Source organism: Anopheles darlingi, chromosome 3, assembly GCF_943734745.1.
Source record: "Anopheles darlingi chromosome 3, idAnoDarlMG_H_01, whole genome shotgun sequence".
In the NCBI taxonomy this organism is placed as follows: Eukaryota; Metazoa; Arthropoda; class Insecta; order Diptera; family Culicidae; genus Anopheles; species Anopheles darlingi.
Genome location: NC_064875.1, coordinates 52,213,626 through 52,241,202, shown reverse-complemented (window position 1 = coordinate 52,241,202; position 27,577 = coordinate 52,213,626). Strand labels below are relative to the sequence as shown.

The following is a 27,577-nucleotide window of genomic DNA, read 5'->3' as shown; positions in this document are numbered from 1 at the left end:
ACACCAGCCGGAGATCCGTGCCCGTCGTCGTCGTTCGTTCGTTCATTCGTTCGCCGGCGCCACGTCGTTGAGAAGGGCGTTCTATCAGGCAGGAAGGTTAGGGGTTAGCCGGAGCAGTAGGAGGAGGAGACAAGGCACACACATACACACGGCCATACGACGCACACCACTCTTCGTGGTGGAGGATTTTCCTCGGTTTCTCTCGCTCGTTCGAGCAGTTCGAAGCGCATTATTCGAGCACCTGAGATTTCTCTCGCGGTGCCCGACACAGAGAGACAGAGAGAGAGGGAGAGCGAGTGTTGCGAGTGTGTTGTTTGTGCGTGCGTCGTGTTACTGTGGTTGCTGGCTGGCTGGCTGGTAAAGTGGATTTTATTGAAATTTCACCAAGCAAGCGGCGAGTAAGGTTGTGTGCGCGCAAGCGAAACGGAGCATCCCTTGTGGCCTGTGGCATCTCGCTCGCACCAGTGGAGGATGGTGCTTGATGGTAAGTTGGCCAGCCACCCAACCAGCCACCCAACCAACCACCCAACCGACCCGAGCATGGGTTGCTGCTGGCTGTATCGTCATGTGCCGTGGCGGCGTCCGTGTTTGCTTTTTCTCATCCATCGTTGCGTTGGTATTGGGGCGCGCTTCGTCCGTTGCTGGCTGCGTGCGTTGTTTTCGATGTCGTTGTTGATGGTGGTGGTGGTGGTGGTAGTCGAGACGAATTGGATTTTGTGTGTGGCGGCCCTGACTCTTTTACGGACGGGTGGATGGGGTTGTTTTAAAGAGGGCTAGGAATGGGAGGGGTAGCTCCCACTCGAATGTGGTGGAGGAGTTGTGGTGGGTCGACGATCGTTGTGGTTCGATCGTTTCGAAGGACGAAAGCTGTTCAAGCAGCTCTCCACTCGACCGACCGAGCATGCTCGCCGGGAAATCGATTAATTTCGTAGTAGTATTGGTAGTAGCAGACGTAGTAGCCACAAGTAGTAGCGTTTCGTTGGGGTAGTAGTAGTAGTAGTAGTAGTAGACAGAGAGAACGAAAGAAATTATCAGGAACACAAAGCAGCAGCTCTCTCGCCTTTTTTTCTCTCTTGTTGTACTACTTTGTTGTGTTATTCGGTTAACCACTTACGTCAAACTGTTCGCTCACCAACTTCTTCAGATGTTGTTTTATACATCTTTTGTTTTATTATTTATTATTTTATCTTCTGAATGTTACAAATATCATTTTTTAGTATTTATGAGTTTTAATTATCGCTTTTCAGGTTTCTTTTTTCTTTTTGTCACATCTTTGCAATTTCGAAATTAATAAATAAATCATTTTGTACAACAATTTCATCGTTCCTCTATTCTCCTTTTCACAGGAAAACAAATAAATGAAGACATAAGCAAGTGAGCAAGTTTGACTACTGCAGGTGCATTTGCAAATAAGCATAGTTCAGTGCATAGTGTCTCCTCCATCGTGTGGTTCTAGTGCAGTGAGCAAAGCCCACATAGCAGAGCACCTCTATAGTCTCTTTGGAAAATGTGTTGAAGAGAGGGCGTCGTGTGTGTGTGTGTGTGTGTGTGTAACGCGCCCGTGTGTTAGAGTGTGTGGTGCAAGTGTTCTTGGCTCCCTCGCAGCCACCTCACAAAAGGAAATACCCAAGGATTAGCAGCAGTAAACGGATTACAAAACCCCAGACACAACCGTACGCGTAAGCGCGGGTACGGCGAGAGCGGCAAATGACAAGCGCCGCCGCCGCCGCCTCCGCCGCAACCACAGCCATGCTAGGTGGTGGTGGTACTGGCAACGGGGCAATGACGCCTCCCGGCCGGGACACCACAGCCCCGACCCCGGCAGGCCTCAAGGACTCTCGGCCGGCGAGCATCGTGCCGGCGACGTCGGTATCAGACGGAAGCGTGGGCCGGCGGAGCGTCACCCAATCGCCGGCCTCCTCTACGACGGCGACCACGGCCGCCTCCCCGTCACTGCCGCTGGCGGGCATGATGATGATGATGCCGGGGGACGCGGAGCGCATCCGAATGCGCTCGAATGCAAGCAATCGGCGACGCGTCAAGGACTTCAACGACAGCATAACTTGCACCCTCTGCAATGGATACCTGATCGAGGCAACCACCATCAACGACTGTCTGCACGCATGTGAGTACATGTGGGATGAACCAACAGGGTGGAGAGGGGTGTAGTCCGGGGGGGAGGGGGGAGAGGCATTAATTGAGATTGCAAACGATACGCAATACGGTAGGCCCCGCAAGGCAGCTTCGAAAATCAAAAACAGACGCTTGCAGTTGCAGCACGATTGTCTTGCGAATACTCACGTTTACAATCTCATTAAGCCAACCACTTAATTGTTGTAGTAAAACAGGGTAGTTAAAAATATTCGCCCCGGTATGAGTAGTAAAGTAGTGACATTATAAACCGCTTCTCATAACCCCCTAAAGAAACCGGAAATCTCCTGTAATTGCGATCGCTTGTTGTAAAGCATCCGCTCACTCACACACTCACTCACACCACCCCACACACAATGCCCTGCCACTGTGTCTCGGTTTGAGTCTCCTGAGCTGCCTTTATGGAATGATTTGTTTTATTATGATTTGCATCCCCCTCCTCACAATGTAGATATTATGAGTTGAGACATAAATGGTGACATTGGGGGGGAGAAGAAGTGAATATTTGCTTTGCAGGAGCCCATCATTGCAGGATGATGTCATGGTCGCAGGTAGGAAGATTTATCATAATATTCAATGATCCAGGATAAAACCCCGAGCACTATTCATTACAATCCGGAACGTCTAACATTCCTGACGTTCCATAATCCCCCTCCTCATTTGATTGAATGTCTGCACTGCAGAATGTGTTTGATTTCAACAGTGCTTCGACATTGCTTTGCGCTTGTCCATGAAACTGCACGCTGCAGCTTTCAACTCAATTGACGCTCAAATTCAAACATTTAATCAATTGCCACAAACTCACACAACAGCCCAACCTGTCCCTGATCCGGTGATAGATATCATAGCATTCGCTTTCATCCGAATTTCGAATGTGCTCTCGTGTGTGTGTGGGAACGCTACTCAATTCAACGGGGAATGAAGTGCGCTACTACCAACCACTGCTGCTGCTGTTGTTGCTGAATGTTTCGAAAGCTTCGAGGGTTTCAAAGAGATTTCAACATAAACCCCCGGCATTGCCCGGTACACGAATGGTCACTTTTATGATTTTGCATAACAGAAAAGCCGATAAAATATTGATTTTGCGCCTGGGAACCGGCAAAACGGTAACGTTCTGCTACTCCGTGCACCACCCTTTGCCCTTGCTACTGGCGCTGCGTAACGGCTGCAAAGAGGCAATCCTTGCATAATTGATAAAGAGAAACCGAGTGGTGCGAGCCTTCCGTCCGTCAGCCAGACGTCCCGGCCCGATACACAGTCTTCATCACAGTTTCGTTTCAAGTCAATCCGAACGATCAGTCTGCCGTCCGGAATCTGAAGGATTTCTGAACGTGAAAAGCGTAACATTTAGGTTGGGATTCTGAGTTCTGACTTTGTTTCGATTGTTCGGAGTTCCAAAAAAGACCCAAGGAACGACGGAACTTGTAATCTTGGCGTGCCATCTGCCACTCACTACTCGTGCCTCTTCTTCCGATATTGTTCTTAGTAACTTAGACGCATTCGCAACCTAACCTCAGCACGATTGTTCATTAGATATTGTTGCTTCTTGCGTCGTTTCTTCTCCCGGAAGCACCCCAACGGTCCACGCTTTACGATTCATAAAACAACCAATTTTCGATGGCCATTTCCTCTCTACCACACCCTGGTGAAAAGGCTGTGCTGCGGCCATTTTTGGGATGTTGGGGTGGAGGGGACCGATAGGTGCTTTGGGAGTTTCACTGCCGTTGACATAAAAACCGCCGGTTATAAAAATGCAACGACCGTAGCCATGCCATAATACAGAGCGTTTTCTTTGGAGCACGTTTCCATCGGAGGAAGACGCTTTGGAAGAGGAAGCAGAGTGGCCAGTGGAGCACGTGCACGCGCACGCGAACATCGAATGTGTCATCGTGGATGTTGTTTTGTTTTTGTTTGTGAAAAGAACAATTTGTTCTTCCTTGACTCTAATACCTTGCTCAAGAGGAAATTAGCGTAGATCCGATTAATATCTAATGACGAACTTGGGGACAAAATGGAATTTAATTGCTCCCCATTTCCATACACAATAGCCCGTGTGGTACCGTCAACCCATTCGCTTCCTATCAACACTCTCATCACTCTCGGTTCTTAGTACGTCCGACCGTTTGTGTGTCTGTGTGGGCGCGGTTCTAAAAATGGGCGAAATGAAATGCCGATAAATCATGCGCGAGTGTGAAGTAAACATTAACAACTTTTTCGGCATCTTCGGCGGCTGGCACGCGTCCATAGGTGGACGGGGTGGCGTTTCTGGAGATCTTTTCTGTTTGTATTCTTCGCTTCTTCAGTTTGACTGATGACATCACCGAGTCTCTGTGTTGAGTCTAGGCGAGTTGTTGGCGAGTAATACAGAATGAAGTTTTGGAAGAGAATGCGTTTACACGATGAACTCAAGAATCATTTCATTGACTTCATCGTATTTTTGTGAAATAACTTTTGTATTCATATTGAGTAACCGTAAAAACGCAGCCAAAGAGGATGCGATTCGGTTTGAAATAAATTCGTAATTTACTGCTCCAATCCTGGGGAACGAATATCTGAAGTGCCTCTTTCCAGGAATCTCTTTCATGGATCTACTTATTGGAAATTGGTCCTATCGGATCCTGCCACTTCCGGGATACCGACGTCCGTCGTGGGGACATCTTTAACACGTCCGCCTTCCCGAATGTTTACCCGAATATATGGGTATCGCTTACAAATGGACCAAACAAACCGATAATTCAAATTCCATTTCTTAGACCGGCCGCCGGTCGAGGTGTTAAATGTCTTCCCGGGCAGTTTTGCGGTGACGGTCATAAACGGTGCGACTTCCCATTTCGGTATTCGATTTATCTGTTCGGCCAGTCACCGGGATGGTGGTTGGTGGATCGAAACCCTCCCTCTCCAACGGGTGTTAAACGGATCAACGGGGATCTGCCTACCCAAAAGGTGGTAAGAGCGGCCCCCGGACACACACACACACACACACACCTCCGCATAGACTGACCTTCCGGTCCAGTAGAAGGAGGCGCACAAAAAAAAAACGGATCAAATTGCGGACTGATTTTCTATTCTCGGACATTTATCTTCGCCTTTTGCCTTTTCTTGCGTAGAGGAAAATAAATTCCCAAAAAAAGGCGAATTGCCTGGACCTGGAAAGTACTCCCTTGTGGCAAATATCGACGGCCAGTTGTCGGCAGCAGTCTGTAGCAACAGCAGCAGTAGCCGTGGTGGTGTGCAATGGCAATCATATATCTTTAATAGATTTCATCTAATAAAGTACGGTACACTGACACACCGATGCACGCACACACACGCATAGGGACCGGATCAGAAGGCGCCCATCCGATAAGGGTCACCACGTGGTAAATCTCGGTTTTTATGACCGAACCAGGGGAAGATGACGACAACAACAACGACGAAGGCGACAACGACGAGGACGAAGGCAAGGACGAACGAGGGTCCCTTTTTGGACTATGCCTATATTCAGCTAGGAACACGCCAGGAACGTCCATGATGTTCCTGTGCTGCGACGAGGAAGTTTTAAGGTCGTCCTTGCGTCTCTCTCTCTGGCTATCTCCTGTACTGGCGCTTCTCAAGTCGAAACGCGTGGCAGTGCGATGAGGGGAATCCGTCCCGTACCTTCGTCTCAAAACATTCCAGCTTCCTGTCCTCTTCCCGCTGTTGTTGGTGTGTTTTCTCTCTCACTCGCTCATTCACAAAGTAGGTCTCTGCGCGTAGATAAGGGAATACCGGGACTATCCGAGTTTCCGCGTAATTCCGCATGTGGATCTTTGCGACCGGAAGGCCGTAAGGGGATAACATTATGGTCTCTCTCTCTCTCTCTCTTTCTCTCTCTTTTTACACTTTCTGGTTTTAGAGGGACGGGAACCCGAAGTGATTGCAATATTTCATTTCAATAAGATGCTGTTTTCAGCGGCTCCTCGTCGTCATCTCGCGGGCACTGCTGTTGGTGAGAACCGTAGAAACCCTGGTGTGAGAGGTCGTTGTTGTTTGCACGTCGCGACTCGTCACATTTGATTGAAGGTGTGCGTTTTAGCAGTTTGAGAAGCTACGAAGAAGTCTACGAAAGAGTTATCGAGTCACATATGTAGACCTTTAAGAATACATTAAAGATTCGATAACAAACTTAGAACCTCTAAAACTCGAACTGCAGTAAGGAATTTTCCAAAAATGCGCCCGAAAATGAATATTCAAAGATGGGGATGGTGGTGTTTGTGCAACTTATCGGTCTTTGGGCAGGATGATGTCCAGTGTGGCCGAACATCGTGTAATAATTTGTACAAACAACAACCGGATCTCAAGTTCCACAACGCCGCCGAGCGCCGCCGTAGGGGGAGAAAGACCGCGGGGTGTGGAACCGGGTGTCTCTTGTAGCAGCAAGCAACCAGGGGTGGTGAACAAGTGGTGCCCCTTGGAGGGGAAAAATAAATAGGAAATTAGAATAATAGAATAATAGAGGTAGAGCGCAACGGTTGCCTCTCCCTCCCCACCTGGCAGGCTTCTTCTCCTCTTCCCGGTCGGCATGGCACGTCGTCAAGAACCTTCTTCTGGACACGGTGCTGCTACCGCTGCTGCTCAAGAAATCAGTCAACCACGGATTTGGTGAGTGAGCGGCGCGCTGCTGTTACGCCGCACTGACTCTCGCGGTCTTGTGGGGTTGCTTTGTAGGCATCTAGCCAAGAGGCACCCTTACCCCGGCACACATACATACACACACGCAAAGCATACTACAGGAGGAGGCATTTGGTGGCCCGCGTTTACCGCACGGTTTGATTCCGGAATGTTTTACGGTTCAACCGGCCGGCCGGCCGGGCCTGCTCCAAGGAGAGTGCCTACCGTTGTGTTGATGCCGGAATTCACGACACCGTACACGACGAATCCCTTTTTCGACGCGGGAATGCGGTGCGTAGTGCGGGATGTTTGTTCTCGCACGCGAAATCATAACGAGGTTCAGCTGCGTTTGCTGCGTAATCGTCAAAGACAAACGGGGGAACGTACGTGTATACGTGCGCGCGCGTGTGTGTGTGTGTGTCGTGAGACGAAGGATGAATATCTAGAGGCCACGGTGACGGCTGTGCCAAAAACCATCTGCAGCACCAACCGAGAGCCATCGTGGTTTAAGCCTTTCGCCGTCGCCATCGTCGCTCGCAAGCGTTCAAAACGCCATCGCTGGGGGTGGTGGTGGTGAGGTTGGTGGTATTGGCTCTCCTACCGCCTCCCCCCCACCCAACGGGATGGGGTGGCCTACATTTCCGGTTTTCTCTCCCTGCCTGCGTTGCCTACTCGTCGTAGGCTTGCCAGTGAGTGCCGCAGCGAACGACGACGACGACGACGACGACAACGGCGACGACGATGATGCCGGGTTGGTTTCATCGGAAAAAATGGGAACAAAGTGTGCCCTAAGGTGGCAGACCCGGTCCGGCGTTGACATACACTAGAGCAGGCAGCAGCAGCAGCAGCAGCAGTAGGCTTGGATTGGTTATGAAGTAGCAGCAGCTTGGTGGAAGGCTGCTCTGATGGAAAATGGGCGAAAGCAGCTGCTCGACAGCGTGCTGTTGTGCTGTCATTTGCAGCAACAGCAGCAGCAGCAGCAGCTCGAGCAGGTTGGAGATTTCTTTGCATATCTTTTTTAAATTGAATATAACACTTTTGTTGCTTTGAAGTTTTGGGATTTGAGATTGAGTATTAAATTAATGAACCTTTCTCGCCCACTAATCTCTATTGTTTGAAACTGATTACTGATCTAGCAATCCATTCCAATCCAATCCAGAGAGTGTATCTGGTTTTGGGGTAGTATTGAAACTCCAGAAACTCCACTAAAACTCTCTCTGATAAGAAATACTAAAAAGTTGCTGACGCGGCAGCAGCAGCAGCAGTAGCAGCCACGGCAGCACAATTTCCCCCTTGAGAAGAAAAATGAGAGCAACCTGCTGCTGCTGTTGCTGCTGCTGAGCGGAGAAAGGCTCTACGGCTCAGCCTTACGTTTGCTGAGCTACTATGGCTTGGTGAAAATGTGGAAAAGACCACCAGAAAAAGCAAGAGAGCGTGCGTGAGCAAGAGAGAGAGAGAAAGAGAGAGAGAGAGAGAGAGAGAGAGAGAGAGAGAGAGAGAGAGAGCTGGAAAGTGATAAAAATATGCACTACAGCACCTCTACAGCTCTCTTTGGCGCAAACAAATTGCCGCCAGAGACACGCAAGACCGAGGCGTAAGCAACCTCTGAGAACCTTCAGAGCCGCAGCGCAAGCGGAGGGAAAAACTGTGGAAAACCACGCCGAAGTAGGGTGTGGTGGTGGGTGGTGGTTCCACTTATTGTTTCGTACGTCACCAGAGAGAGAGAGAGGGAGAGAGAGCAAACCCCTCGTGGCACAGCAAACGCCACGACTGCGAGTGAGCGAGAACCGGCGAGCTGAGGGTGACTGAAAGGGACACTTCGGGGGCGCACCAGCACCTAGCGTCAGGTTGTTAGCAGAGTGCTGGGCGAGGGGATCACTTTTCCCATTCTGTTTTGATCCCTCGTACCCCGCACCGCCACCACCTGTCCTGTCGGACCGGGCGCCCTCTCAGCACACACCACAGGCCCAGGGGTGCATATAAATGAGAAAGAAAATGATGTTCCAGCCCAAGAGGCCGCACGTGTGTGTGTGTATCTGTGTGTGTGTGTGTGTGTGTGTCACTCGGAAGTTTCTCTCCCGTGGTCTTGCCTGCGTGTCTAATGCCTATCCGCAAATGGGCTCTCTCTCTCACTGTCTCTCTCTCTGTCGGTTGTTGGCTTTTCCGGTTTTCTTCTAAACTGGTGAGCGGCGAGTTTTTGGGAAACTCTCCAAACGAGCATAGGCCCGAGAAGATTGATGTATTTCCTTTCTTTTGCCTGTTTCTTTTCTTTGTTTTGTTCCATTCCCTGTTTCATTGCTCTTCGCCTTTCTTACCAACTCTCTTGTTTAACTTCGTTGTCAGCTTTTACTGCTGAAAGATCTATGTTTTTGTTTGTTTTTTCTTTTCTTCTTGCCTTTTCTTTCCTCTCTCCCTGCTTCTTTATGATTTCATCTTCCGTTCGCGCGTTTATGCTCTTGTTCCGGCGCTACTCTACTCTCTCGTTGGCGGTGTTGTGAGGGTTTTTCTTCAGCATTTCAGCACATCGCGCCACACCGCTTCCGCTACACTTGTCATTTGCTTTTGTTGCGGAAATTGCCAGCCTCAGCGAAGAATCAACGGTACCGTTAGATGAATGTTCTGGTTGACTGAGTTCGATTCTCAGCTTCTGCCTTTTCATGTTGTCCAGTTGGTTACGGGTTTTCTCTAGGCCTTTTTGAAATTGGTTTAGTATTGTTCTTCTTTTTGCTTTATTGTCTTTCTATTCCTTTAATTTGCTGAAATTTCTTCTAGTATAAGAATTTAATTTTATGGAGCTTTCAATAATTTAAATGAGTTCAACCAATTTTAAAGCTTATAAAGTTAGCACATTTTTCAACCGAAACAGATCTGTTTTACCTATCTTGTTAAGCATCTGCCATAAAGAGAGAAGACAATAATTCAATAATTAACTAATCTCCTCCATGTGTCAACCGGAGTGTCGCCACTATCGGCCGTCGCAACCGAGATCGACTCGGTTTCGGTACCGGTTGCTTTCGTAATCCATCATAACATTCCACAGCCATGCCGTTGTCCAGCTCGACCGTTGTGACTGCTTCCTTCTCTCTCTCTCTCCTCATCGCATCGAAGACGTTTTATGATTTTTATTGGTCCGCGCGACCGATTAATTAATGAGCGCGGTCGCGCGCGCGCACACGCCGAACTACTAGCGACCGATTGCGCCGCTTGCTGCTGCTGCTGCTGCATCATCAGCACCATCACCCGGCCCCCGGACAGGCGGATGCCCATGAGAAGAGGGGAGAGATTACGCAAAGAAAACGAACGAACGCACGCAGCGCAACTCACAACCAACCAAATTTGGTCCATGGGGTGTGTGTGTGTGTGTGTGTATGTGTGTAGTACGGGCCGCGCCAACCCAAAAGGCCGCAAAGACGTGGAACGTGTTGCTTCCATCTAATTTAAACAAATTTATGGTTATTCCGCGCTTCGTAATCGCAATCGCGGTGGCTCCTGCTCCTCCTTGCTGCTGCTGCTGCTGCCGTGAAGGAGGCTGCGATGGGAAGCTCCCTAAAGAAAGAAGACATCGCGAACGACGCGCGAGACTAACGCGCGCAACACAACACGGCTGACGGCGGTGGTGTTTGTTATTTTCTTTCGATTAAGTGGTATCTTGACCCGATGCCGATGCCGTTCGAGAGGAGAGGCATGAGGGGAATCTTATTTTTTGGAGAAATTATAGCCGATTAATGTAAACAAATTGGCGCAACGGAGTAGAAGATGCAGACACCGCTTCTCCTCACGAGCCGGATGCTCGACGGTACGGTCCTTCTTGACTGAATGACGAGCTCAACGTGATCATCCCATATTGCGACAATTGCGTTCGATGATCTGTTTCGTACACACAAAAAAAGCATCTCTGTCTGGTAGAGGATTTGCACAATTGGTACGCCCTGGTGCTGCTGGGGCGCCTTCGTGTGCACTCGAGCAAGTTCAGTTCGCAAAGAATTAATTCCGAATGTGCGCAACCAATTTCAATTAAAAGCCAAACAAAGTTACCGGATCTCAGTAGACGGGTAGTCTTCGGTGCGACTTCGTTTGCAGATGTGTGCTTCACATCGGAGTACTTGTACCACCTTGGCGTGAAGTACCGTGAAAGTTCTGGCACAACGAGATGGTCTATCCACTATCCGTACGACCCTCCAGGGGGGCACTATGTGTGTGTGTATGCACTGTTCTGCCAGAGCCGGAACGTTTCATCCGGAACTCGCTCGCCTGGATGGCCCGGCCTGGCCCGGCCGGTGATGCTATCGCGGTGCCGTTGCCGTCGCGTTGTTCCGCTGTTTTTCCTTGGGTGTGTTCGCTCTCGTCGCTTCCCAGTGCCTGGTGTCTTTTGTTCTCTCTGTGCCAAACTCCTGCTGCACACTATGGGGTGGTTGCTGCCCCCGATGTGAGCACCAGGCGTTGATACATGCATGAGGTGCCTCATCTCGGGCGTATATGCAGGTTTAATATCGAGTTTTCCCCCACCGAGGAAAGAGAGATACAAAGAGGGAAAAAAAGTCGCGTAGAATTTTCCCAGTTTCCATGTTCAGCAAACCAGGTCGTCCCATTGCTTCGTTGCAAAAAAGGTTCTGCCAAGGGAAAAGAGGCTTCGAGCTCAGCGCAACTGGGGACCCCGCTGGCGTAATGGGCACAATTATGTCGCCGTTTGGGACAACTTACCTTCTGCCGTAACGTTGCAATTGCGCTGTTGCTGCTGTTGCGAAAAGCAAAGAAGCGGTGAAAAGGCGTCTTTTCAGGCGTTTTGTACGACAAGCCCCCCAAAGTCGTAATGAGATGAACCGTTTAAAGACGTGAATGTGAACATGAACATGGCTTCTTGACAACTTCTTCTGTAACCTTTTCAGTTGTACTGTCTGTGACTGTGCACGACACGACTCTATTCTCGCAGTATAGTAGGAGTTAATGGACGAACTTTAGTGGCAAACGCAACTCGTGTAACGCATTACATTACAAGAGACCCCCAGAGACACGAGCGAAAGGTTATAATGATATGGGCGCCTTAAATTGCGCCCAACGGATTCAATAATCACCATTATCTAAAGGTGCCCAACGTCACGAATGCCGGAGAATCTTCGTCAGTTTCTTCCGTCCGCGCTCCGTTGCCATTTGATTGGCTAGAATCTGTTCTCGGTTTGTGACCGCAAAAATCCAACATTCGAACGTGCCACGGAACCACCGGACGATCTCAAACGACCTACCGGAACGAAAGCAACAGCAAACGTGAGTTGATATAGAACACCGGAGAGAGAAAGAGAGAAAGAGAACCGAAAGAATGGTTCTGGATCATGATTATGTTCGTACCCGGAGTTGTTAATCTGCCTCGCCGTGGGACCTTTTTCTCGGGATTGTTTTCCTTCTTTCTTCGTTGTTCTTTTTTCTTCCTCTGGGTTTAGCCGGATCTCGCTCCTTCGCATCGCGGCACACCGGAGGAAATAAAGTTTGGCGTTTTTTTTGTGTGTTTGTGTGGGAGATTAGGGGGTGTGGTACGCTGGTGGTGGGATGCTGAAGGGGTAGGTGTTTTGGGTCCATTTCCTACCCCCACTGCTGCTCGAAATGTGTTTTTTGGACAGTTTTCCCCATGGATGAGGTCGGTCCGGAGGGATGGACGGTAGCGAGAAAAAGTTTCTTCCTCGGTGGTCGTCGGTCCGACCGAACGTCAGACCAAACTGGAAGCGAACTAAGGGAAGCAGCACCAGCGTGAGGAGAGGTTGCGAGGGATTACATCCTACGCTTAGAAGCGGGAGGGAAAAAAGCTTCTTCTCCGGGCACGCGTGAGGTAAATGTGTCCGCAACCGTCGTCACCTGAGATCAAAACAAATTCCAAGTTACGACGACGCCGACGACGACGACGATGGGGTTTACGGTCCGTAATGGGTTTTGTGTGGCACAGAGAGAGAAAGAGAGTGGGTTCAGGAATGGCCATTCGCCGGGCGGAACGGTTTTCTGGTGGAGAGATTTCCAACCTCCATTCCTTACCCAACCGGACGTAAAATTAAGACATTTCCTCAAAATGTTGGAACTTCCTCAAAATTAGGGTGATTGACATTCCTTGTTGGTAGCAGGAGCTCCTGGTAAGTAGTGAACTCACCGATATGGCTACTTTGAAAACTTTTGAGCACAGTAACAGATGCAAAAGTAGAACTAAGTAGCCATATGTAGCAGCATTCTTTTGAATCACAAGAATAGCGTGCCGTTTCAGTTGGATTTAAAGGGTTATTCTACTAAGTTAGCAGCAGTATCGAATAAAATAGCGCACCAAGCAAGTATTATATCAACAATCAAGTGTTGCAGCTGGACTGCACTTTTACTATCGCAAAGAGTGTACCAACATGCAGTAGAGTCCACCTAACGCTGGGTAGGAAAAGTAGAAGAGAAAACAAAACGCTACGATAGAGTGCACTGTCGGAACTAGCCGGTAACCGGAGTATGCTTACCTAATAAAGTAGGTCTAATCGATGAGGAAAAGCCTCACTTCACTCACACTTCACTATCGAATCATGTGGTGCATTGGAGGAGCCCAGGCCTCGAAGCCTACGGAACTGGCATCGCCGAGCACCGAAAGCGGGAGAAAACAAAAGTAAAAACGGATTTTAATTTCATCCGGATCGTCGCGGCGGCCGCCCCGATGACAGCAGTGTCGTGATATCGGGACGCTCGCACCCTGAAGCCGACAATCGTGTGCTTAGCCCACGACAGGCACACACACACACACACACACACAGATTAACGCGGGCGGCAAAGCAGACGAGGCGAGGTGATTACGATCACACTTTTGACACTTGCCTTCAGCGTTTCATCGTTGGTTCAGTGTCAATCGACGCTGCTGGTGCCTCTGCTGTTCCCCAATTCGTCTCCCCCTCCCCGGGGCTAGCTAGTCATCGGTCGGTCTGTTTGCATAGAGATTGATTTAAAGGTGAGTCGGTGAGCGGTTCGCTGGTTCGCGACCAACCAAGTGTCGCCAGCTGCCAGCCAGCGGAGATGGATTCGCTTTTTGAATCTCTTCCTCCTCCTACTGCTGCTGCTGTGGGCCGCGTACACCTGGGCATGATTGAACAGTTCGTAACTGTCACAACAAAGAGATGACAGTACGGCCGAGAGTCCGGGGACGTTCTAGTCCGCGAACTCAATCTAGCGAACGAACGAACGAGGTGTGAGAACATGAGGGGCGATGATGATTGACTGTGTCACCGCCTCCCTCCCCCCCTTCCTCCACCCGGTGCCCCGCTTCCTAATCATAAGATCGTTCACTCTTTGAACGATGGCGTGACGACGATGGCGATGATGCCGAGCGGCAGGGAGGTTGTGGCTACTGTGGATGATAAATGTACTGTCGCACGACTCCGCTCTACTCGTCCTACTGGTCACCACCACCAGTACCGGCGCGCAGCATAGGACAATCGGGTGGTTTGGGGGGCGACGACGGTGTACGGATTGTTCCTTTCTTCCTTTTCTTCGCTTTTATTTTTCAGATTTTGGGTGACACCGATCGGAAGAAGAAGAGGCTATTAGTCACTGTCTGGTCACCGGTCGTGTCGAGTTCTACCGCTGGGAGTTGTCTATTCCCTATTTAATTTATATTTTAACGCCAATTAGTGTGGGTTGATGTTTGATTGTTTGAGCTTTTGTTTTACGATTGGAACATCCAGTTGTCCCATGTGAAGGAAGACATGATGATGATAGTTGTAGTAGTTGATTAGCAGGTTTGTTTGTAGATGTAGCTACTAGTGTAGAATGGATGTTGCATCCATTAGTTCCAAATAGTAATTCGTGGGTCATATAAAATTGTATTGTAGAACCTCAACCGCAACCGGCCGCCAATCGTGCCATTGGCCAAACCCGCCAATATCGCTAATCGTTTTCCTTTCCTTTCTCACGCTTTTCTCGTTACAGTTTGCCGATCGTGCATCGTGCAATACCTCGCACAGTCGCACAAGTACTGTCCCAGATGCAAGTCGTACAACAGCAAACCAATTACGGTCACCAGCCTCAGGTAATTATGGGTGGGGGGAGGGGGTAGGTGAAGGCACCGCAGGTCCGGCCAGCTTACGAGCTAACGGGCTTATGCCATCTCACCATCTGTCTACCTTGACCAGAACGCAGTGGCCTGTACACGCGCAACCCCACCACCACCACCACCACGACCGTGGTGCCCAGATCATGGGTTGTCAAATGATGACAAATTATCATTTTCATCCAGGCATTTCTAGTCAGTTCTCGCCGAGAGGTTGCATCTGCTACCACCCTACTGCACTCCGAATGCACCGCCACAGTGGACAGTGTTGTTGGCGCAACTCTTCCTCTTCGTTCGTTCGGCGATTTTTCCCTGATGCTAGCGAAGCTGGCATCCGGTCTCTGTGTATGGGTGTGTGGGTGGGTTTGGGTTACCCAGCTTTTGGGGTGGTCGCGTTGCGATTGCGCGCAAACTCCCCATTCGAGGGCGTCATCGGCAGCGGCTAGAAGCGCTAGGAAAATGCTGTTCAAGTTTTCTTTTTGCTGCTCGCTTTCCAGCGCTCAGCGTAGACACTGCTGACTGGTCACTACACTACGGGTACAATCGGTCTCTTTGGGGGGAATATGTTGACATTTTCTTCTTATCATGCCATTCTGACGTGATTTGTGCACTAAGCAACTGTACTAACGTATGCCGTGCTATAAAATTGTTCCTTATTTCTTCCAGACCCGACCGTACACTGCGGGCGCTCGTTTACAAGCTAGTGCCGGGGCTGCACAAATCCGAAATCCAAAGAATGGTACAGTTCTACACCGAACGGCAACCCGCCCCCGGTAGTCTGGCAGGGACCGTCGATGACGACCATCTGCAGGCGCTACTGGACGACCAGAACTTCTATTCGCCCGACGAACCGATCAGGTAAGTGGCTGGGAGGGTCGTCCTCTCGAACTATCCACCCGCGGACGAATTTCAACGAATCATGTTTTATAATCGATGAACAACTTCGCTACTTTCTCGCCCCGCCAGTCTATCGCTCGAATACCACTACGATACGCTGACCGACTGTGGTGTGGTGGCGGAGGCAGAGACCGACAAGAAGGTACCCGTCACCTATCTGCAGTGTCCGGCCGCGGTGACCGTCCATCATCTGTACAAGTTCATCCTCACCAAGAATGGGCTGCTGGTGGGATCGGACAACATACGCGTCGAGATCATCTACGAGGACGAAATCCTGCCGCACGATTTCACGCTGATGGATGTGGCCTACTGCTTCGACTACAAGCGGGTAAGTGCAGACTTTTGCGGACTATATTCCAGGATTCCGGGATTGTTTCTCCAGTATAGTCCTACCTCTTAGAGGCTTATGGCGGACGTCCGGAAGGATAGGATATACTTCTTGAAGTACGAAAAAACACTTCGTCGACATTTGAATGGGGGAACAAATTCATGAAAGCAACGTTCCTAGGAACGTTTATGCTGCCATAGGGTGTCCAGAGTATGATTCTAATTTCCTGTCCACCTCCCCCAGCCAAGTGACGTAGCGTTGGTGGTAGCTTTGTTTTTGTCCTTCAGTCGCTTTCAAAAGGATAATTGGAAAAACTTGTTCTGCGGTAGCAGCTATAGATTGGGCATATACATACGAGGAGGACTTTTCCGCAATCCTGAAAAGACTCCGTCTCTTCTAGAGCAGCGCTACGAAACTAATCAACGTCACACAAGGACTAGAGAGAGAGAGAGACGCTCTCGAGCTCCTTGAATCGTTGTGCATTTGATGATTTGAATTGATGCCGAGAATTCTGTGGCCCGTCCAATCGGCAAGATGCCGAACACACGAACACGGTCTCCATTTCTGTGATAATTGAAAGACACCACCAACAGTCCCGAGACCTTCTCTGGTCTCTGGAGAGGGATTGAATGGGCGCAGCTAAACGAAGGGAATAAATGCAATTCGCCGCGGATGAATGCATCCTCCTGGCCGATGGAGCCCCCACGAATTATCACGGGTACGCTTGAGGTTTTCGCTTCCCACCGCTCCATGGCGCACGACATGCACGATGGTGGAGCGCACGTGAACATCGGCGCACGTATCCGAGAATCTGTGAAAAGAAATCAGCGATTGTTCGCGCTCTTCTTCTTCGCTCCGCTTCAAACAAATCCCCCACCGAAAGGAAACGGTTGGCGGAGACAGGCGGGGCGAGCAGCAAGAGGGGACGAGATGATGGTGTGTTATGTTCGGGCGAGAAATGCGGGCTGAAATCTCTCGCGAACCCTTCGGGACGCTTCAAGTGGCCACTTCACGGCATAGGGCGAGCGGGCCCATCATGATGGGCCAGAAAAAGGGATAGAGAGTCAGCCGCGGCTGGAGAGAGAAAGATAGAGAGTCATCGTGTGCCGGGCATGAAAAGGACAGGAACTCGACTCGACTCGAACCAGTGCTGCATGACGAGGTGTTTGAATCTGGCTTTCTCGCCCAAGACGAGAGCAATACAGTGATGTACCATTAGGCTACGCTAACGTCGACAGTAGTAGCAGCAGCACCAGAAACTCCAGCGGAATCCATGAAACAAAATGCTGGACCCTGGAACCTCTACTACCCAACTAAACCATTTCTCGGAGGATTTTCCCAAGAAACTTGAGACACTTGAGATACATCTTGACATACCTAATGTGTGTTTTCAACATTTGGTACCGATTACATGATTTCTAATGACAAACAGAAGGGTGTAGGATGACGATCATCGTCGTAACGGCGCGAGGTCCATCTCTGGTGGCCACTAGATTGGCCCTCAACACTGCAGCAAAAACCGAAACTCACTGTCTGCTGTCCGGCTGTCGGCTTCTGCTGAGTGCGCTACGACTGGACTGGAGAGCGCTACGTGAAATGGGGCGATACGGCGCCGAGGTTACGCCGAACTCGGAGAGCCAAGTGCGAAGACGCATACCGTTTCTCGCACCGCGGAATCACCGTGGAAGCGGTGAAATGAAAATAATTAATAGTAATTATGTTGAGCGATTGCCTCGATAAGCACTAGGGAGAGCCACCAGCGGTGCGCCGCTTCGTTGAAGATTCTGCTGCTGCCGCTGTTGCTGCTGCTGCTGCTGCTGCTAGTGTCTTCTCCTTCCATCACAGAGCATCACATCAGAGAGCACAACTCGGAAAATAATAACGACCGTGATGATGATGGTGATGGTGATGATGATGATGATGATGACTTGTGATGATCTGTGGATAAGAGGAAGCAAGAGAAACACGATGGCCAATGGCTGGCGTCGGTTTGCTTCAAACCAACCCGCCAAACAAACGTTTTTCGATTCCCGAATTGCGGTGCTGCCCCAGACCGTGGTACCAGAAGCAACATATGTAGCGATGACGTCTAGGGTACGGAGTAGAACGGATCCACTTGGAAGCGGCGAGGTCTTCCATTTCGGTTTTTTTGGGACAAGGACATCCAGATAACGTCACGCGTACCGGTTTGCGGTTCACGCGCGTATCACGCGTGGTGGAAAGGGGTTTATCGTTCCGATCAGTGAAGGACTCGGCCGAGATGGCCGAGATGAGCTGTCGGCTAGCCCCGGGTGACCGGCGCTCCGGGAGATTGAAATGTCAGCAAAGGTGTTACGCACGCACTAGAGAGCATCGTGTAATACGATACCGATCAAAACGGGATTCTCGCGCGATGGTAATGTCCCGATATGGAGCCATCTCGCGCCGGCGCATGGGAATTGAGATGTGTTCATCTGGAGAGTAGTCAATTATCAACACTTCTCATTCATCACAAGTATAATAAAGAGAAGATAGAGAATAGAGTAGAAGAATAGAAGAGAAAAGTGTCTTTCATACAGTTATATGAAATGGTATATAACTTGAAGAAAGTATCGACAATATGGCGTTGAAATCCTATGTTCAGTGGTGGCCTTCTACGATCCCTTTGAACTATTCTAAAGAAGAGAAATCCCATCCAAGGACTCCACGTTCTGATTTGCAGAATGGCAAATTCCGTAACATGACACCGTACCTCTAGCTAGCCATTTCGGTACATACCGGCCACATATTGCATCGCCGAGCGTCATACTGCGCAACTAACAGTACCATTTCTATTTTCTCTTTTCTCTTTTTTCCTCTTCATTTCTTTTCTCCTCTCACCTTCGCACCTTCAGGTACTGCCGATGCGCTTGTTCTATCGCATTCTCATCCATCCGACCACGAAACCGGCCCAATCGGCCATTGGCAGTCAGCAGCAGTGGGTTGAGGAGCAGGATAAAAATAGCAGCAGAAGCGGTGCGGCTGGTAGTGGTAGCGGAACTACGGCAGCAACAGCAGCAGCAGCAACTGCTGCCAACACCTCAAGCACTGCCAACGCCACTACACGCACCAACGGTCAGCGTGGAGGCAACAGCCCGAAGGAAACGGGTGGCCATTCGGGTCCGGGAAAGGCGGGTACGACAGCAACGGCAGCGGCGGTGGCGGTGGCGGCGACTGCAGCGGCGGCGACTTCAGCGAGCACGTTGGATCGTCCTCGGGAGGAGATCGCTAATAATAGCTCCCCGGTTGGTGGTGGTGGTGGCAACAAGGAGAACACGGTCAGTAATGGCGTTAATGGTCATCATAAGGTCGCCACTGGTAGTGCAAGTGCTGCCGACAGTACCACCAGTAGCGTTGTCACTGGCACCAATCGCACTGGCACCTCATCGAACCAGAGGAAACCGACCTCACCGGTGACCAGTGGCCGGAAGTTGTCCTCGGAAGTGGAAAAGAAGACCGCCATCAAGTCGAACGCAGTGGTCGCAGTCAATGGAACCGGTAGTCTGAAGATGGTACTGGTGTCCAAACCGAAGAGCCCGGTTGATGAGAAGAACGGCGTTCCTCCACTGAAGGTACTACAACAACCGACGACCTCAGAAGCGGCGACGAAGCTACCTACTACTACCTACTCGAAAGCAGCACCTCAACAAACCACAGGAGCAGCATCATCATCGGTCAGCAAGCCAGTTGACGTATCCACGGTAAAAGCTCCCAAAGCCAAAAGTCCAGATGTAGCGCAAACCAAAGGAACCGACGGTCAGCAACCGAGTCAGCTGAAATGTTACGTTAATCTAAAGAAGCAAACCGTTGTCGGAGCTGTCAATGCCATACCACCGGCCAGTCCGAGCCAGGCGAAGGAGATTCCTAGGCTGAAGATTGAACTGCCGCGACTGAAATCGTCGAAGGTGGGCAGCAGTCCCTCGAGTAGCAGCAGTTCATCGGCTGCTACGTCTCCTTCCTCGTCGGCTGCATCCTCCTCGACCGGCAAGAGTCCGGTGTGGCCAATGGCCAAGGAAGAGTACGCCAAAACAATCGGCCTCAAGCCTGTCTATGCCGCCGTTCCGGCACCGATCGAAGAGGAAACGACGAAGCGTCGCAAAGAGCGCGATGAACCGGAAGAGGGAATCGATGGTTTGGCTTCGTCGTCCCACCGGAAGCGCAAGAAGGGCAAACACTCGAAGGAGGCCGGTAAGCGGCGCAAGCTGCATGCCGAAATCTCCTCGCAGCAGGATGCCAGCCTCAAGATGAAGGTGAAGCTGACGGAGAAGCCACCGAAGCACGAGCGGCAAAGATCGACGGGAAATGAGGAGGACTCACCACCGGCCATCAACACCGCCAGCAGCAGCAACAGCACCGTACCACCGCAAGTCAGTGCCGCACCCTCGAAGCCAAAGACTCCTCCAACGTTGCCACCGATGGTGAGCGTTCCGGTGCCGCCGGTTGTGCCGGAAGTCGCGAAAGTGATTGACATCACCAAGGACGACGATGACGTGAAGTTTGTGCATGAACAGCAGCCACCGAAGCCCGGTGGCATCGCTGCTGCCGTTTCCGCGAAGGACAAACTCAGCGAAATGCGTGCGATACGCCACAAACCGATGGTTTACATTCCCAATCTGGATCGTAGTCTCTCGGCCGACAGTGCCAGCGGGACGGCCTTCAATTCGTTGATCGAGAGCGTACAGGCGAAGGTGGGCAATCGGCCGCTGGTAACAGCCGCCCCAGCACCACCAGTGACGACCGCACCGACGACTACCCAGCAGCAAGTGTCCTCGACCACGGCAACTCCGTCGAGTATCGCGAGCGTCCCGATGGTCCCGAAACCAACACCAGCCCTGATAGCAGCTGCCGCTGGACTACCACCGGCCGGATCCGGAGGGCCATCGTCGTTGGTTGGTAAGTCACAACCGCGTACACCGATCCTTTCGCCCCGGACCATGCAGTCCTATCCTCCGCTCGCTTATCCGCTGACCAACACGACGACAGCGACCAGCGCACCCCCCGCCATGACCGGTGTGTCCTCGGCTGGTATACGGAGCATGGCTACGCCGATCAAGCGATCGATCAGCAATGACTCCTCGAACGGAAGCACTGGTCTGCCTCAACCAAAGCTGGCACGTATGGAACCACCATCACTGGTGTCACCGCTCGTCGGTCCAACCGCCAAGAAGTCTACTCCCATTCAGGCTCCGATGTTTAACTTCGCTAAGGGAGCGAACCGGGCGAAAGCCGCCCAGCAAGCGGCTGGATTGATGATCCAACAGCAGCAGCAACAGCAGCAGCAGCAGCAGTTGGCAGTCGAGCCACTGCCGTACCGGTCACCGATCAGCTCGAGCTACACCAAGGAGCTCGGTTCGAAGAAACCGATCCCGAATCTTCTAATTCCACCCTCCTCGATCAGCGTCACGAAAATGTCGGATCTGGGTGCGTCATCGGTCGGTAGCCATGCGGCCGCCGCCATGGTCGATTGTCGGCCACCGGTGGAGATTCTTCGAATCCCGCATACGGCGCCAGTTGCTGATAAGCCAACGCTATCACCGTTCACCACAGCGCCGGCCACACCGAAACCATCGAGCGGTACGACACCAAAAACCACCCGGCCGCCACCGGCCACCATTCCGTTGATAAAGATCAAGAAACCCGCTACTTCGGCTGGTGAGTCGGTGACGACTGGCGGTCCGCTTGGTGCCCCTCCCGGAATGACTCCCCTCAAGGCGGGAATGCTGCATAAGTTGGCTGCAGTTCGTCCACAATCGGAATCGTCAAAGTCCGGCAGTACTAGTGGCGGTACCGGGAGTAACAACGTGCTGGACCTCTCCGGTATGCGACAGCCGACATTTTCCGACGAGGTCATCATCCTCGATCACAGCCCGGTGAAGGCCGGTAGTTCGGTAGTTGATCCTGGCACGAAAGCAGCTCGCCCGGACGGTAACCGAAATCGGAAGTTTACCTCGGATATGATGGGATTCCCGGTTCCCGTCAGCACCACCACCACCACCACGAGCACGATATCCGGCAAAACGCTGGCACCGTTGCCGAAGCTGACGGAGATTAACCGCAACCGGAACCTGGCCGTACGTCAACCGAACGCGTCGATACGCAGCATTCCCAACCCATCGGCGCTCGCCTTTCGTGGGGCACAATCCGCAACCATGACGTCTGGTGGTGGTCCCGGTAGCGCTGCTGGAGGTAGCAGTAGTATGGCAGTATCCACCACCTCGTCCGCACCAAACCGACCGACGAACGGTAACGGCACGTCCGCTGGCGCTGCCACTGCCACGGTAACCGCTGCTCATGCGCACAGCAACGGAAGCACCTTGAACGGTCACTCGAAGTCAGCGAATGGTGTTGGTGGTGCTGGTGCTGCTGGTGCTGCTACTGGTACTGGTACTGGTAGCCCGGGCAGTATCGCGACTACCAGATCTCCTTCGCTGAACGGAAGCCACAATAATAACAACATCAAGCATGCCAACGCCAACACTTCGCCGGGCAGCCACCAGCAGCAGGCTACTAGCAACGGCAACAACGGTACCGCTGCTGGTGCTAGCATGAAGAAGACCATCGAAACGGTAGCAGCCGTCCTGAAGGCAGCAGCAGCTACGGCCGATACTGGCAGTACCGGTGGTAGTATTGCTGGTCCCGCTCGTAGTCCAACCGTGCCAACGACCACAACCGCACACAATGGCAGCACTGGTGGCAGCAACGTGGCGACCACGGCGTCGGAGATGCGAAAACCACTGTCTGGCAACACGGTCACCTCGACTACTGCAGCAGCAACGGTTACTACGAATGGTGGAAGCGTCGTCAGAACGACCAGCGTCACCAGCGTTACCAGTGGCAGTGTGACGAGCTCCGTCAGCTCCACGAACACGCCCAATACGGCAAGTATCATAAACGTTGGTTAAGGGATTATCTTAAAGGGAAAAAATGGACAGATGAGTCGATGAATGGGGCGTTGTAGCTGCCCGATTTGAAGTTTTTCTATATCTTATTCCGCCGCACATTCTATACTACAGTTACTTTGCTCGGTAAAACTACTCGGTAAAACTAGTTCTTAGTATCCAATCCATCATCCAACCATTCAATGATCTTTTCGTTAATCGTAAATTCCTCAACATACCGGTACCGCTGGTTACTGGCAATACCGGTGCAGTATCACCCAAGTTGTGCAAACCACAATAATCCCACTGCATGAGAAAGGCTATGTGTTTAGAAGTACGGATGTTAGCAACTACAGCAAGATAAGTTATTTATTTCCAATCGTCCAGTTAAGGGATAAGCGTGCATTGTATCATAACGTGGAGGTGCACGTGTTGCAGTGAATGATTCATTCAAAATGATTCTACAACCGCAACTGCATCTGCAGCATGAGAGGCAGAACCGCCTTTCGAGCAAAGCCAGTGAGTACAACTCACTCGCAAGGAGCATAAGGCAAGATCGTGCAGAAAGCAAGCAAAACACACGTGAAACAATATGAAGGTACTGTGCGCACTGTAGGGAGCGACAAGTAGGACATTTATTTTTATGATTTCTGTTTTCCTTTGAATGCACGCCACGCTCTTGCGTCTGCTGCAGCCTGCTCCAGGGCTGCGGTACGTTGTGAAAACAGTGCACTTGCAGTTCACTTGCGGTTTGTATGAGTTGCATCGCAAACTCTTCTTCAATTCGTAACATCTCAAAATAGCAGAGACAGAGTGCCGGTACTCTGTGTACTCTGGCTACGTTTTTAAGCATCTGTATCAACTCTGCAACTGAATAAACACACATAAACATCTGCTTCCTCATATGGTAGGAAGCAGAATAGATGAATGTACGTAGATTTCTACTTGAGCAATAGCACTGAAGGAGATGCAAGCGGTACTTCCGCTGTTAAAATTTGAATAAACAATCGGTAAATCAAAACGTTTACACTCGCTAGCGGATAACTGATATCTGACACAGCAGAAAAGAGGATTACGAAGAGGCAACCGCGCAAGGCATCAAAACCAAAATGTCATTCATGAAATTAATATATTAAAAATGATTTCGGTACCGCGATCGCGCACATTAGTCTCGCCGGTGCACCAAATGGGAGGACAAATGCGAGACGACCACCCCGGGATCACCCGGCCGTTGTTGACACCGCCATGGGAGCCATGAGCTCGCTGAGAACCGAATGAGAAACGAAGATCGATTGATAATTGAAGTAAATCGAAAAATTATTAACTTCTCCCCTGGGCGCTCGGTCCGGGGATCCGCGTGAGTCGAGTCGAGTCCCTGGCGCTGGCTCGAAAGTCATTTTTTATTTATTCATCAATTGGATTTTAATGCTCGAGAGGGGGGCGGGCCTGTCCCCATGATGCTGTGAATGCTGCACGATGCTGATGATGAGTTGTCTCGGATTATAGGAGAGAAGCCCGCAGTTAACTTTCTGTTCCACTCACGCAAACATAGTTCCATATTGTTTCTTTGTTTTGATAGCATAAGTTTTGTGAGTTGATTTGTTGTTTAGGAACTTATCTTTGGTGGATAAATGGTAGACCAGGGCTCAGAGCAACAACTGTAAATAGTTCTCCGTTTTTAAGAATTGTTTTCGCTCTTAGAACAGTTGTAAAAAGTAAGTAATTTTTACGTTCTTAAGTATCCAACATCTGCAATCTAGTGTTAGTTTTGCGAAGCTATGACCGGTTCCAGCTGGTCCAATGAATAGAATTCGTTGTGCTTCATTCTTCTACACTTTCTGCGTTTAGAAGCTAAGTATAATCGATATCATGGAACGTATCCGTTAATGCCGTTATGGTGATAGGTGTACAATCTCTAGATGGACTTTCAGCAACAAAGCTACTGAGGCTAGATATGTAGAAGTGAGCATAACGTGCCCGTTAGCGTCACAGACCGCCACCGTCTTGGTGGAATATGATTCATTATCAATCTAGTATAACCAATTATGATATTCTCTCAGGGTGAGCAAACAGGAAATAAAGAAACATTAGTGGCCAGCATCCACAGTAGACGGACATGCACACATACAACGTACCCATAATCACTTAGCCAAGTAGGTGGAATGTAGAGCAAATTGGATAATAGATGTAAAATGGCAAACAAGGAACAAGGCGGTTGGTAGTCGTTGGTAAGCCGAAGCACTACTATGAATTGTTTCGTAGGCGCTCGTACCTTTGACAAATGGGAATGTTGAGGGCTGGCTGAAGGAACCACGCAACAGATAAGGCAAATAACGGACTGGTAGTAAAGGTTGGGCTGGAAGAGAAAAGAGAAAACTTTGCTTCGAAAAGGACAGTAAATAGACCATGCAAACAACGTGTTGGAAGGTACAAATGGCCCACCCACGGGATGGCACGTACATAAATAGCCATCCCACTTTGCGCTAGCCAACCGAACACACAAACTCACCTACTCACTACCAGCTAGCCTGTCAGACAGACCTCTGTGTAATATGTGTAATCCCGTGGCCACACCGCGCCCCGTTGTGGTCAGCGAAACGCGTATATATGAATAATAAACGTCAAAAAAAGGAAAATAAGATAATCAATATTTGAACGTATCGTGCGTTATTTGTGTTGTTGTTACGTTGCGGGGGAATGAGTGGGCTGAAGAAGGGGGCAGAAGTGAATATCACCATCAGTGACCAGTGCCGTTCACGCACCTCATCTTTCATATTACAATCGCATGCGGCGGAACGGTTGTGGTTGGTTGGGGTTTTGGAAACCCGCAAACCCGTTCGACCCGAACCGGCCGAAGCACTGCGTACGCTCCAGGTACCGGGTACCTAATCAATCTTTATGGAGCTGTTGAAGGATGTGCTTGGCCATAACCCGTTCACACGAGGGCAGGTAATGTATCTTGCGTGTGGAGTATTGAGATAAATTGTTTCTTGTTTGTTTGGTATGTTATAAATGCACTGTGCGAGGTTTTATGGAATTATGTTTGTTGGCTTTCAGTTTTATTATTATTGTCATTGTTCTTTCTTTTTACAGCCTTCGTTACCACCATGTGTTGTTGGTTTTTCACTATAAACATTCTTTATGCCTTTACAAGATGGTCTTAATTATTTATTGTAAAATAGAGAAGTGTTTGTTTTTAAACCACCACAAACATCACTTTTTTTATTCAAACAATCCCTTCGAAAAGCTCAAAGCAACTGTTGAAAGTCTGTTGTTGCAGATACACCCTCCACGAATTGAAGTCGTTGGCTGTATATTCTTCATATACTTTTGTCAAATTACATCGTGAAATGCTTGATAAGCTGTGCCTAGCGTAACATGGCTAGAAACAAATGTTTTATGATTTTGTCAAAACAAAAACGCAAAATTAAAGCTCATTCCTGCCAAAAATTTACGTTAACCTCCCGTCGATATGAGCCTGTATTCTCTTGGCATTCATAAATTATGAGAACGAAACGTATTTTACCTCATCGATATTACTTATTAAAGTCAACCTTATTTTCATATGCGATAAGCTGCTTTCCAGAACGATGGTTGAAGGTGACAGTAGAATGAGTGCGGGCTTCCTAGCATGCAGTCAATATCGTAGCATAAATCATATTGATTCATGACACATCATAATCCCGTCTGCTCACAACTAGGAACCGCTTGTACAAACACTCGATCGGAATTATAGTTTTCATGATTACCAGTCGTTGCGGTAGTCATTCTCACATCAAGTGCCAATCTCCATCGGTCAGCAGCTCATTACCACGAGCCAGTTAGCGAACGAAAGCAATGGAAGGAATAATTTACGACCCCGTTCAATTCCCATCAATGCAAAATGTCACTAAACAGCCGCAAGTGCAGCAATTGTGATAAAACAGTGCATATGAATAAGAATAAGGAAGTATGACAATTTGAATGTCTGTTTATTGAAACAATTTACATCGTAGAACGGCTGGAAGAAGTTTTTTTCTTGTCAAGTTAATATCATTTCGATTCAGCTATTCATAACAAAGCTGTTACATCGATTAATTTACTTTGATTGTTTTTTTTTATCAAGGCACTCGATACTGATGGATGCATTTCACTATTGAAGTACTTTCAAAAACATTCCAAAAGCAATATTCATTCTTCTTTTAAGTTTGGAACCTCGGAAAGCTATTTGCACTCGATGATCCTTCACGATTGACGCAACGTAAAAAGCAGCATTAATGCCAGCCAACGTCAGAACGAACGATTGCAGCCATCGGCACACCGCACCAAATGAACCCCATTTCCCCTGCGGAGGTGCATCCGATGCCGATATGCAAAACACGGGCTGGCTGGATTGTCTAGCAGCGAGACGCAAACCCACGCGGCAACTCGCGCCGGCAACCTGATAATGGCTCTCGTGACTCTGCTCATCATGCGGGAAGCTGCGATTACCTGGCAAAACGTTTTGCCCTTGAGAACCCGGCAGACAATAGGGGCTCTGCTAGATGTACATTGTGCAGTGGAAGCAGAATATTGCATTTAACCCTTTATCAGTTCATTTAGCTCAAGGATATGGTTGCAATTCGTCGAGTTGCGCTCATTATC

At 49.9% G+C, this 27,577-nt stretch overlaps 1 protein-coding gene across 1 annotated transcript; it reads left to right on the top strand.

Moving 5' to 3' along the window:
• On the top strand, window positions 1-24,734 carry LOC125957353 (mucin-19). Its single transcript, XM_049690004.1, has 6 exons — window positions 1-484; window positions 1,347-2,125; window positions 14,713-14,812; window positions 15,500-15,691; window positions 15,800-16,058; window positions 18,932-24,734. Exons 2-6 carry the CDS (start codon window positions 1,708-1,710, stop codon window positions 22,976-22,978), a joined length of 5,016 nt encoding a protein of 1,671 aa, XP_049545961.1. The 5' UTR covers window positions 1-484; window positions 1,347-1,707; the 3' UTR covers window positions 22,979-24,734.
• Window positions 24,735-27,577: the final 2,843 nt, after the last annotated feature.